This window comes from Eriocheir sinensis, chromosome 43 (assembly GCF_024679095.1).
Source record: "Eriocheir sinensis breed Jianghai 21 chromosome 43, ASM2467909v1, whole genome shotgun sequence".
Lineage (NCBI taxonomy): Eukaryota > Metazoa > Arthropoda > Malacostraca > Decapoda > Varunidae > Eriocheir > Eriocheir sinensis.
In genome coordinates, this window is record NC_066551.1 from 7,178,706 (window position 1) to 7,192,450 (window position 13,745).

Genomic DNA, 13,745 nt, shown 5'->3' on the forward strand with positions numbered 1-13,745 from the left:
ACGCCCTCATTTTGTTTTCGTCTCCTTTATAATCTGTTAAAGACTAAAGACTACATCAATAAGAGGAAAAATATATTCTCGCTCGCAGGAATAGTTAAGTCGACCCTCGTAAGACAGATCGAGCATTTTTTAGGATATCAGTGCATTCAGTCAGTCAGTTAGGGTATTCAGCCAGCTAGTCAGTCAGTCAGTCAGTCAGTTAAGTAAAAACAATAAGTACCTACACTCGTTTTCCTCGATTATTGATATGGTTAGGTCACGACTCACGACTCTTCCACGACCAAGCCCTCATTTTGTTTTCTTTTCTAATTAAGCGGTTTGGCAAAGGCTATGGGCTAAATTAAGTAAAAAATGTATACTACTGTGTTTTCTTCGTTTACTGATATGGTTAGGTCAAGACTCCACGACTACGCCCTCATTTTGTTGTCTTTTTAAGCGGTTTGATAAAAGCTAAGGGTAAACTAAGTAAGAAATAGATGCCTACACTCTTTTCTTCGTCTAGTAATACGGTTTGATAGATACGAGCTAAGACCTAAAGACAGAAGAAAACGCATTACGAGAGGAAAAATGAAACACGACAAGAGGAACAGAAAACAGGAAGTAGAATGATAATGAGTACTGTTATATGAAGTACAAGGAGGAAAACCATAACGAGAAGAGGAGAAAAGATGTGATGTAGGAGGCGAAAGGCAAGGCAAAAGAGGAGGAACAGTAAACAGAAAGTGGAATGATAATGAGTACTGTTATATGAAGTACAAGGAGGAAAACCATAATGAGAAGAGGAGAAAAGATGTGATGTAGGAGGCGAAAGGCAAGCAAAAGAGGAGGAACAGAAAACAGAAAGTAGAATGATAATGAGTACTGTTATATGAAGTACAAGGAGGAAAACCATAACGAGAAGAGGAGAAAAGATGTGATGTAGGAGGCGAAAGGCAAGGCAAAAGAGGAGGAACAGAAGGAGTAGAGGGCAAGAACCAGGTAGGAGATGAGGCAGGTGTATGAAATTACCTGTTATAATAAAGGTATTTGTATCACTGTATTGTTGTGAAAATAGCAACACAAACGCATCTATGTTTTTACAGCCACCTGAAGCCTTAAATTAAAGTTCAAAACAAGAAAAGAATATAGTGTTTAGAATACTTTTGATGTAGCGTTATCTGGGCTAATAAGGACCATAAACAAACTAGAGCTTAATTACCTACATACATTCTTACTGCCACCCCGTTAGACTTTAATTAACGTTGAAAAAGAATGGTGCAGCGGGTGGCTTGGTGTAATGCTATATAGAGTGTTGTGTGTACGGGGCAGAGGAAGGAAGACGGTAATTAGATGACACTGTGCCCTTCTCTAATTGTGTTTTGGAAGTGAGGGAATAAAGTTGTTGCCATTTTCCTTTTAGGGGGGAGTGGCTCATATGTTTTATCTAGCCTTGTCCAATGAACGTAACGGGTTTTGGATACTGTACTTCACTTCAATGACAAATACCTGCGTCTGAAGATTTATTTTTATTTCTTTATTTGTTTTCTTATTCTTACTAAAGGTTAGCCCAAACATAAACTACAAAATACCACCCTCATCCTTTGCGTATATTTTTTTTTCTCTCGATGTTAATGAGGGACTTTCAAAGATTCTTCTGTTGTATGTAGGAGGTACTGTAATAGGTACTCATCGGTTCATATATCAAGAGCTAGCGAGTGAACTTCAGACAAAAGGCCTTAGGTACTGACTGCGTTGCGTTCTGTAGCTACTCACGGCGCTGAAATCTCTCACTTCATGCGTCACACGTCTGTTAACATCCTCAGCAATTATCTGTTTCCTATACACCTTATACTATCTAATTATCCGACCTTATTATCATCGTGTAAATACTGGTTTTATTTTTCATATCCGACATTTATGAGGAGACGTAAGGAGGTTGGGATATTGAAGCTATATACATCACCTGTGTTTGTCGTATAGTTATATTCTGTCCTAACTGATCAACCAGACAATGTAAATGATGAGCAGTTATCTAACTCTTCTCCTCACCATTACTTACACAACATCATGAGATTGACGTCATGCAGGCTTCTTTTAAACGTCGTATTTGCTTTTAATAATAGTTACGTAGCTAGCTTGGCTGTTTAATTCAACTTTGGGAATGGAGTTAGCTAGAAGTATTGTATTTTCACAGTTAAATCGACATATCAGTACAAACTCAAATGTAAAAAGTGATATAATAACCAACAAACTACGCCAAACTGGTTAATAAGACAAATCACCCACATTATTGCTGACCAAGATTAACACGACGTATAAAAAATCAGGGGTGACTCAGTCCTGCACAAACACAAACAGGCAAGAACAAATTGACAAGAAAAGGTCCCAGGGCACAACACAACAGCAGCCAGGATAACATTTTGTCTTACAAGAGTGTGTTGCAAGACCTCGTAATTACGCATCATTATAGAAGATCAGCGACCAAGACACGGGGAACAAAACCCCGCACAGTTACGCCAGGGGGAAGGATGCAGCCTCATTCTCGTCCCAAGGTTACGTGATCGTCCTGTGAGGCTCGGGGCGATAGGATGAAGGCTAGGAAGCACACACGCCTTGAGGAGGAGAAGGAAGGCGTGCGTGACGGAGATCGAGCTGCTGTCAAGGGTGAATGTCTTTGCTATAGTACTTTGTCATCATGTCGGTGTAACGAGAGGTTGTCATCCGCTAGATCGCCACCCTTCTTGCTGTTCCATATTTTGCCAAGGAAATAATTAGTTTTTTGTACTTTATGTAGTCATTTATCTGTCACGAAGGGTCAGCGCGGTATCTCATTTCACCATATAGGCCTATAGAATTCAGTCTTATTATTTTTATTTATACCCGTGCTTCTTTTTAGTTGTTCATCTGTCTATCTACGTATTTATCAATCTATCTATCTATCTATGTCTAGGCTATATTTCTATGATCATTTGTTTTCTAAGGGGATGTGCAAAAGATGGAATAAGGATGTGAAATAAGAATATGACTCGCACGCCAACAGAAACCAAACATATATCATTTTTCCCCCTTGAAGTAGGACAAAAAATCTATGCACACGATATGCACCTAGAAAGTTAAAGTCCTTGCGAGCAGTGACACTCGGCCTGCAAGTCACTCAGGAAGGCATTTTTCCCTCCCCCCTCTCACGTCTCCCCGTCTCGCTTATTTAACATCCTGTGCGTGAAGACAGACGGGGCTTGTGGAGCTTGTTACCGCGAGCCTCTGAAATCCATCCTCACCAGACAACAAGAGAGAGAGAGAGAGAGAGAGCATTCCATAAGTCTTCGTTCACGTCTGTCTATTTTGAAGTCTCCAGCATGAGTTGAGGTGCCATGTTCTCTCGTCTTTAGGGGCGTGTGTCACTGAATTAAGGATGGGGAGTCGTCTGGTATTCATGGTATGTTGCGTGTGTTGGTGAGACTATGCCACACACGCCAGACGAGAGGGGAAGGGTGCGTGCAAGACTTATTTAAAGGGGACTGGGCGAGGAGTGGTCACCGCCCTTTCATTGATTGTGACGAAAAACGAGGGAGACGGTGCCCCTGCCGGCGGTACGACAATAGAGATGAACTCATATTTAACTAGCCTGATAATCCCCCGTGACAGAAGAAAAAAGTATTGCAGTAACATAATCAATTCATATACTATGCCTGAACTTCACTGCCTGACATCCGTGGACGTGCAGCAGAAAGGAAAACTTAATGCAGCTCATACAGGAACTCAAAACTATACTTCAGATGCCTCATACAATACATAAAATAACAGAATAAGTCTCCAAGGAGCTTTTATGAACTTGATTGCCTTTCCAAACGGTGAAACTCAAAAGCCAGTCAGTTGTGTTATGTAGGAGATTGTTGGCTAGGGATGAGCAGGTACCGTTAATTTGAGTACCAATAATACCGGATCCGAAAAACTCAGGTACCGGTAGCGGCCAGAGTGAAGGAGCTTGCAGGTATAGCCGGTGTAGCGCCCCGAGAGGAGGAGCGCACATCACCGAGATATCCACTCAGGCTTTCAGAGTCTCAGCCTCTCACTCGTGTGAAAAAGAAATGAGGGACTGAGCGTGGGCGACTGGCCAGTATTGGTACTTATACCGGTACCGTTCCGTGTATCTGGTACCGTTAGTACAGGGACCGGTACCTCCCCACCCCTGACTGACATCAACACAACAAGATGGTGGACACGCGAGCCTGTCAGAAGCCTCCCATCAGGGTTTGTGCCTCGGGTGTCCGTACCTTAGTGTTGGCTGTGATTTAGAACGCATGGAAAAGCCAGTCATGTCGCGAGGGAGAGCTGTCGTCCCGTAATGCAGCTGTGTGTGGGCAGTGTGGGGCGGCGGGGGGCTAGACTAGAGGGCGGGTCTGGGCGTGTGTGGCTGCCGTGTAGACTTGGCGGTAATGGCTTGGAAACGTTGCTGCTTGTGTTGTCCTGGTGGCTTGTCACGGCCCCCGAGCTTCACGCCGAGGTGTGGAGTCGCTTCCTTAGTGCCATTGCCCCCGTGTGGAGTGTACGAGACCTTGCTAGTGCCACGCTGGGCCGCCGTATGTGACCCCCCGGCAAGGACGCTAGATTTGACATTTCGGAATTTTAGGTGATATTTCGATATATTATTTGGCGTTTCGCGTTTTGGGTTTTGTTGTGACCCGGCAGAGACCGTCCATTACCTTATTCCACCGGGTCTAAGTCGCTTCTTCCCTTGGTCCATGGTGTTCACCCTTCAGTAGTCTGTCAACGGTGCCCTGTGGAAAGCCATCATCCTCTGTTTTGTATTGTCGATAAAACTGCAGGCTTATTCTTTCTTACTAGTCGTTAACATCTATATTGCACACTACAATAGTCTTACTGAGCTTCATATCGGAAAGTTTCAGTGCACTTGTCATCAGTAAACCTACAGTATATCATTTTAATATGAGTTGCATAAAAAATTTCTTAGTCCAGCAGAATACATACTCAACAAAAGAAGAGATTTAATACTCGGAAATTTTAGGTCACATTTCTATTATATATACGGAATTTTGCGAAAGGCTGATGGTTTTGGTTTTGGTATGAGCCGGCAAAGACAGCCACTTACTCTATTCTTACCTCATTCCATCTGCTCTCAGTCGCTCCTTGCCTCAGTCCATGATGCTCACCCATCAATAGTCTGTTAACGGTGCCCTGTGTAAACTCATCGTCCTATTCCATAATGTATTGTAATTAGTAGAATACATACACACCAATAGAAGAGCAGTTAGTTAAGCTAGAGACGAGATATGGAGGAGTGCTGAGGAAGGAGAATGTTGGAAAGCTTGGGAAACTGTTATCTTGGCTTGTCCTTCCTCCCCAGCATTCATCCTAAATGTGTCACCACTGGGCTGAGAAAGTATAAATGGTATTCTCCTTGTGGTTAACTGTCATGGAGGGAAGAAATCAAGACATGGAGATGAAGATGATAGATAATTGTCTTAATCTTCTGCTCCTTATGATTTCCCCCCATTGTGATTTATGGTTACAAAGTGAGTGTGAGATATATTGTAGGTGGGAGTATGCCACACTTAGCATGCTAATTTTTCTTAAGTACTTTTAAAACATAATGTAGAAAAAAATGATAATGATAGGTCAGTAATTTGCTTTTATTAAACAACTATTATTCCAGTAGATGTTTCATAAATTATTGGGAGACATCTGTAGCAATACTTGGACATGATGTCCTTTACTAATTGGCCATACCTTGCTTGTAATCATTATTCCTTTTAGAACGCCTTTGCCATATACTGATAGGGAAGTTCAAGGGTTTACTGTTCTTAAATACCTGCATAATACAAAAGTGAGCCATTCTTGTTTCGATGAAACACAGGACACCAGTGATGAGGTGTTGGCTGTGGGTGAGGCTCGTGTGGCAGTGAGAGCAGGTGGTGAGAGGAAGGGACAGGACACTAGACTGAGGTAGACTCAAAACCTTAGAGGTGCACCAGAAAAATAGGACAGATGGTGAGATATGAAAGAGGATTACAAGTGACCGAGCAACAGCCGCTTCACTTGTACATATAATAAAACTCCAAGTAAAAAATTACTAACATTATCGGGTGTCCTTTGTAGGTATTTATGCATTGGATATGTATGTGATTGATAACTGGCTAGGTAAATTCAGTATACATTTTCCAAATCATAAATTTGCAACACGGTAGTTTGGAGGGTAGTCCACATGGAGTAAACTACTAATATGGGAAAACCATAAAAATATAATAACACTAAACATAATAATCTTTATGAAAGAATAACCCTTTTTTAATTTTATTTTTATTTCTCCTTTCACAGGTAGTCAGATATCTATTATAAACACAAAAATGAAAAATAGTGCTCAATGAAAACTACCAATTTATCAAATTATTACTTGTGATTATGAATTGTTAGCATAGCAGGTTTTCTCTTCAGTATGTACTGTGCGTGGTTGCCCAGACAAAATTACTTGTATATGTAGGATGTCTGAGCTCCACAGCTCCACCTGATTTCAAACATTTTCTTCCACCCTTCTCAATAAAGGGATTGAGGAGGGTGGAAAAAATCTGGTAGTTTGTTCTGTTTATATATAAGAGGATTACAACATCTTTGTTTTTGAAGTATAAAGAAGTTATCATTAACAAAACAAAGCATCAACTTTCTATTTCATGCAATGAACCATGAACTGATTTAGGAAAGTTATGTTTTCTTTCAATTTTGAATTTGCAGTCTATGGGTTTGATAAGATTTTTAATTTTAAAACTACTGACTGCTTATTCAAATAATATATGTCATATTAAGACAATAGTTAGGCCTGAATACTTGGTGAGTAGATGGCCAGGTGGGAATTATATCTTGTAGGAACAAGCCTCACCCTTGAACACCTCCAAGGAGTATAACCCCAGACAGTCTCCTCCCTTGAGCCTCCCTGGTGCCCCTCCGTACCAGCAGGTGTCACCCAGTGCATGACTTGCTTCCTCCCTTTAAATGTACATTTGAATTATTTGTTTCTTTTTGCAGCTCTGAGTGGTCCAATCTTGATCAGTTCCAATGCATATTCCAAAAATGCCTGCACAGTCGGTAGGTTATGTGGATGTTGAGCCAGGGGGGGAATGGGAGAATAAACGTAGCCAAATTTTATTGTCCACAAAACACAACTGGATATCTAATTGGAACTATCTCACCTTTATATTGGCTGTAATGCAAATTCAAGTGTCCTTCTTTTTGTTTATTTGTATTTCCATGTGTTAAACATTTGTTGGGTTATGGTGTGTGTGTGTTTGTGTGGATGTTCAAGTATATATATTTGGTTGCTACACTTTTTTTCTTTGCTCTGTCTTGTTGGAAGCTGTAGTAAAATTGACATTGAAAACTGCTCTTCACATGTTAATCATGTATCTGATTGACTCAGGCACACACAAAATACTCCTTGTCTTCCAACATACTTTTCTGGCTATACTAAAAGCCTTCTAAGTTAAAATAAATTGATTTTCTTTGTGAGCACTCATTTTGTAAGTCACATTCACATTTTGGTTTCTGTTTAAACTCTTTTATACCTTTTTTTTCTCCACACTCTTTAGAACTTTCTTGAAAGATACTATGACCTGTAGATAGCCAATACACTCACACTCACATAGTCTGATTAATATAGCCAAGAGGTCTCGGGTTCGATTCCTGAGCGGAGTGGAGACGGATGGGCAGTTCCCCATGCCTCTGTCTACCCAGCAGTGCATGGGTGCTGAGTGTTGGTCAGGGATTGTGTCCCACCTTCTGGGTGTGTGTGGGTATGAGGTTTCAGCTGTACCCAGAGAACCCTCACTTGTGAGCCATTCAGAGAGGGTATTGTTATCACAAGTATCACTTGGTCAGACCATAGTGAATTACACACACACACACACACATGCACAGTGCACACACACACACCATACCCTTTGTTGCACCCATGCATGGCTTGTTTGTTGACCCTTTTCTCCCCTTGTTTTTTGGTTTAAATATATAATTATTATTTTTAAGCAACAATTTAAAAAAAAATTACTAAGTAACTGGTAAAATTTTAACAACGTAAAGTAACTTAGTCCTACTTAGACTGTATGACTAATAGAAGTATTAATTTTTTCCTGTTTATAATATAATAATGATTCTGCATGGTATTGATTAGATTATAGAAATAATTGGTTACCTTTAGAGTAATTAACACAGAAATTTGAAGAAAAGGTTCATGTATTAATCAATAGCTAATAATTCTATATCAATCATACATTTTTTGTTTGTTTTATTTCCTTGCCTTGGTTGAATGATAGTCAGTCCTGTTTGTATGTATACTTTCTACTGTTTGCCACCTTTTAATTTTCAGCACTGTAGATGTATATATATTCACTTGGCCATCACAGTCTCAATGCCATATTCACATGTAGAAAGTTGAAAATTTGATTAATGAGGCATACCAGAAAAGAGTCAGCGAAGACTGTCATATAACTCAATAACGTGTCATCATTTAGTTGGTAGCATGAGTAATGTGTGTAGCTTTGTACAGGGGCTGATGGTGGTGCTGTAGAGGTGTTGTCCCTTTAAGCTGAGATAGGCAGAGGAAGGAGATATGATAAGGGTGCTACAAGATATTGGCATTCCTTCACTGTACTAATACTGCATTCAAAGGTCTATGGCTCAGGTATGGCAGTTTTGGATCAGATATATCTAACAAAGTATTACTAGCTATATTTTGGTACTGCTGCTTGTAGACAATAATGCAGATTAGCAATATTGATATGCAAAAAATATTAGAGAAGTGGCACTAGTGGTCAGTATGGAGTGACCCCATTTGTAATGTGTATGGCTTTAGAATTCATAGATCACAGTTGCAGGAGCAGATTGTGTCACTAGTTTATAATAGAGAGAATACTTTTCATGTAACATAATTTGATGTGTTTATAGACTCACATTTTTTGTTCAAGAAGAAATAGCCATACCATAAAGACCAAAGTTTTTTTATGATTTTCCAGTATATAAATTATTAGATGCATTCTGTATCTCAGATGTTTAGATTTTGCAAATAATTTTATTTTACCACATTTGCACTACTAACTGTTAATCTAATTATATTATAGTCTAATTTATTATGATGCATATATGTATTAATCTTTATTTTCTCTAGAACATATTATAAGGAGCTGTCAATCTCATGGACATAGTAACTTGCTGAGACACCATCCCAGGACAACATGGACTGACATACTTTTCTCCCACGCCGGGCAACATTGGCCCTGCAGCAAAGCACATTCCGAGGGATCCGGTCCTCCAAGTTCCGGCACGTGTACGGCAAGGGCTCCCGCAAGGAGAACTGCTACGAGAATGTCCTCATCACACAGAAGGCACACGACACGGCTGCCTGCGCCGTCAACCCCAAGTTTGTGGCCATCGCTGTGGAGGTGGCAGGAGGAGGGGCCTTCATAGTGCTGCCTCTTGACAAGGTGTGGCCTAAAGTTTTGATGCATGTATCAATCTATTGTTTTAGCTAAACATATGTATTTGTCTTTATGTATTAGTAATTTTTTCATCTATCAATAGCTCTAAAGCTCTGTGCCCTTCCGGAACTCCCCTAATATTCTTTTTCAACCTGTAAAGTAACTATCCTTGTCTATATTTTTAACTACTGCTGCCGTTAGATACAGATCCCTTTTACAGACGGGTCGTATAGACATCAACACTCCGAAGGTGACGGGGCATGCAGGGCCGGTGCTGGATCTAAAGTGGTGTCCCTTCAATGACAACCTCATAGCCTCCGGGGCAGATGATTGTACTATAAAGCTATGGCACATACCAGATGGAGGGTTAAAGGCTAACTTGACAGATCCACTGGCTGACCTGCAGGGCCACCAGCGCCGCGTGTCCATCGTGGAGTGGCACCCAACAGCAGAAAATGTTTTGTTTTCAGCAGGGTATGACTATCAGGTGAGTCAGCATGCTTCTAGTTAGTTTGTCATGGTAGTATAAAAATCAGAACTTATTGAATTTTACCTGGAATTAGTTTTAATAAGTACTGTAACTCAAAGCTGTGAAGGTTAATTATTCAAAGATATGTGGACTAATGAGGTGGATAGCAACAGCATTTAGAGTGTGTTTAGATGTAGCATGGGTGAGAGTGCAGAAAGTGTCAAGTATGGAGTGGTAGGAATAAGGAAATATGAATAGAGGTGCTTTGTTCATGCGATGAAAGTAAAGAATGACAAGTATACATGAAGAGTGCTTGAATGTCAATTAGTGAACTGAAGGGGCTGTGAAACCAGAGACCACCAGCTAGAATGATAGATAGGATTTAAATATCCTCTTCAGAAGTAAAAGAAATGCAGCTGGGAGAACTAATGACCTTTGTGATTTGTCTACGCTTGGAGAAATTTTCTGAGGAAGCAGGGCCGCTCAGTATAATACAGGAATTAAGATTAGATATTGTAACTCAGCAATCAGATCCTGATTTTTACAGCAATCATAACTCAGTATATATACTACAAGTCTTAGTTTTCCCAACAGGCATACCAGGCCTTCTGTCATTATTATGTTGTGACTTATAATTTGTTGTAATGGCAGATACTAGTGTGGGATACACGACGGGCAGCCCTCATGCAGACCATTGACCTTCACACGGATGTAGTCTACAGCCTGTCACTGAACCGCGACGGTTCCCGCATGGTCACCACCTGCAGGGACAAGAGACTAAGGATCATTGACCCACTCTCTGGCAAGCTCTTGCAGGTATGGTCATGTGTTGTTTTATTTGGTGTTGTGTTTAGCAAAAAGTCAAGGTGTTTTGTGAGTATGTCAGAACTTGTGCTTTGTTCATTTCATTGGGCACTGCTTGGTGTTGCTCATTTTCATTGTGTTTATGCCCATGGAGATCATAAAAAGGTTATCTAAAGTTTTATGCCTCAGTTTCATGACAGTAGTGAATGATAATTTGTGTTTTCACTTTGTCTTTAATTTATGCCTTGAATGTTGTATGAAATAAGCATAACAATGATAAAAATCCTATAAATCTTAGTTGTTTTATGAATTGCATCTCTTCCTATTTTACAGGAGGGAATGTGCCATGAAGGATCCAAAGCATGCAAGGCAGTGTACTGTGGGGACACCGGGCTCGTCTTCACCACAGGCTTCAGTAGGTTTAGCGACCGCCAGTTTGGTGTGTGGGATGAGAAGAACTTCAACACACCCCTGCGTCTGGATAACATTGACTCCTCCTCTGGGGTCCTGACGCCCTTTTATGACCACGACACGAGGGTGGTGTTTGTTGCGGGCAAGGTAAGTGTGTGTCTGTGCTTTCACAAGGAAAATGGGGAGAAAGATCAGTAAGCATTTGATGACTTCCTTCATTGTAACCTTTCCCCACAATCAAGCGTAAAAAAATAAAGGGTTTCCTGAGCAAAATAAAGGCTTCTGATATTTGAGTTGCAAAGAATGAATGACTAAATAAAATGATGAGATGCTATGAATATAACAGTTAATGCTGATAAGAAAATAAATATCAGGTTTACATTTCCACTGTCTCACTTAGGTCGTAAGATTTCTCTCTCAAACTGGTATTGATTGCACTAACGCTAATTCTTCTTGCTCTCCCCAAGGGAGACGGCAACATTCGCTACTACGAGATAACAGACAGTCCCCCCTACTGCCACTTCCTTAGTCAATACATATCAGGGGAACCACAGGTGAGTCCATTCCTACCCAAGAGTGAATATTTCATTTCCCTTTGTTTGAAGGTTCCAGTACTCTAACACTTTTTTTTTCAAATATATTTTTACATCTTGATTTTGTTATACATTTGCTCCTGATATGTATTAGAATTGATTTTGAGTGCAAGTTCTTCCATTTGAAAAATAAGGGATATTAATTTGGGTGCTCTTTGCAGCGAGGCTTTGGGGTGATGCCCAAGAGGGGCTGCAGGGTGTCCCAGTGTGAAATATTCCGGTTTTTCAAGTTGTACGCCACCAAGGCAATCTGTGAGCCTATATCCATGATAGTTCCAAGGAAGGTAAGAGACATTTCATACACCATTTCTATGATATCGGATGGAAATTTGAGGTATCCACAAATCTGAAAGTATTTTTGGAGTAGCTAAATCATATTGCTTTGTTGAAATTACCCTTACCAGGTATCAGTTGTTGTGATGTATTTTGCATTTTGGTCTAACCACAGACCACTTTTTAATTCATAACTTTGATTTGTGTTAACAAAGCAGCAATCAGTTTTCTATATATAATCTGCCCATATATTTAAACCAGTTCTAAACATAGTCTTGACATTTGACTTTTCAGAGTGACCAATTCCAACCTGACTTGTACCCCGACACAGCCTCCCCCACACCAGCCATGTCAGCTGAGGAGTGGTTCTCAGGCACCACTAGAGGGCCTGTGTTGATGTCTATGAAAACAGGTGAGTTGTATAGAATGTTGCACAGAGACTATTTTAACCAGGTGCATTAGTGAAAGCTGGCATTGTTTTTAAATGGCTGTATGATTTTCAATATTTTTTTAGCATATTATATATCACGATGATGAAATATATCTGTCTCTTGGTAGTGGGAGGCTTAGGGTATGGAATGGAGATAAGGGAGGGGGGGATTAGGAATGTGGGATGTGGGGCAAGGGTGTTTTGGGGGTTGGAGGTCTGCTGGGAACATTTAGGTTGGGGGTTGGGGCAGGTATGATGGAGCATGTGTGTGTTGTGTAGGTCTGGCGGGGTGCGATGAGACTGGGGAAAGTGACATATTTGTGCAGCTGATGTGATCTCATTAACCTGGTGATGTATTTATTTATTTATTTATTTATTTTTTTTTTTCAGCTTTAACCCGGTAGCAGCAGCGATCATGTTTCTTAACGGTCCCTACAAGCGAGAAAAATGAAAAAAAATCACCCCTCACACAAGCCATTTCATAATATATATCAAAGCATTTGTGATCAGATTATGTATCATCTATTTTGGGGGGGTTTATATCATGGCACAGATTTGGCCCGTCGCTGCTACCGGGTTAAACATCATTAGAAGCTTCATAACTCCATGGCATTTACTTGAAAGTGAGGTTGTTTAGTCATAAATAAGATAAAATACCAGTCTGATCGGAAAAGTCGTTTAATCTTGAGATCCCTGTTTTACTCTTGGTGTAAAGTAGTTAATCTCAGGGTAGTCAGATGTTTAGGGATTGTTACTGATACTACAAGACTCAAGCATAATGTTTATAGATATTCATATACTTAACCAAAAGGATACTTGACCTGTGGTGCTCATTTTACATTGTCTTTTTTTCCTCTTCAATTACTGTTTCCCTATTTTTCCTGTCTAGCATCCCCAACCTATTTTTACTCTGGGGGAAATGGATAAACTTAATGATGAAATATTTTGTACTAGGAATGACCATCAAGACTCACCGCCCTCTCCCACTGAGACCCACCGAGTCCTCCTCTGACAAGAATGCTGACAAGAAGTATGCCTTCCTCTCCCGGGAGACTCGGGCAGATTACCGACCCATGGAGGTAAGTGACAGGCTTGTTGGGCAGTTGCGTGCAAGTCATCTACGTGCCGTCACTCCTGTTTCTCATTTTCTTGGCATAAGTCTGTCTTAGAGTGAAAAGTGATGTCTCAGAAAAGTTCTGTTTGTGCTCAGTCTTCGTCTTTTGGTAATGTGTTAACAGCTTTCATTTGTTATTTTTTTTATGTATTTCTAGTATATCACATGAGACTGGCAGCTTAGACTCCATATT

The 13,745-nt window shown here is 40.4% G+C and overlaps 1 protein-coding gene across 6 annotated transcripts in view; it reads left to right on the plus strand.

The window, feature by feature from the left end:
• The window catches only part of LOC127010416 (coronin-1A-like), a 44,048-nt gene that overhangs the window by 18,523 nt on the left and 11,780 nt on the right, over positions 1 to 13,745 (plus strand). For 3 of the 6 annotated variants that reach the window (XR_007763168.1, XM_050884480.1, XM_050884476.1), the window contains exons 1-9: positions 4,095 to 4,230; positions 9,264 to 9,464; positions 9,679 to 9,945; positions 10,579 to 10,743; positions 11,065 to 11,289; positions 11,610 to 11,696; positions 11,897 to 12,019; positions 12,303 to 12,420; positions 13,393 to 13,517. Coding sequence is in view for 5 of the 6 variants with exons in the window: in XM_050884480.1 (XP_050740437.1) it covers positions 4,192 to 4,230; positions 9,264 to 9,464; positions 9,679 to 9,945; positions 10,579 to 10,743; positions 11,065 to 11,289; positions 11,610 to 11,696; positions 11,897 to 12,019; positions 12,303 to 12,420; positions 13,393 to 13,517 (1,350 nt within the window). In the remaining variant the exon portion in view is untranslated. Of the gene's footprint in view, positions 1 to 4,094; positions 4,231 to 7,017; positions 7,078 to 8,532; positions 8,666 to 9,263; positions 9,465 to 9,678; positions 9,946 to 10,578; positions 10,744 to 11,064; positions 11,290 to 11,609; positions 11,697 to 11,896; positions 12,020 to 12,302; positions 12,421 to 13,392; positions 13,518 to 13,745 lie in introns of those variants that run through there. The other 3 variants (XM_050884477.1, XM_050884478.1, XM_050884479.1) reach the window with 3 other exon arrangements.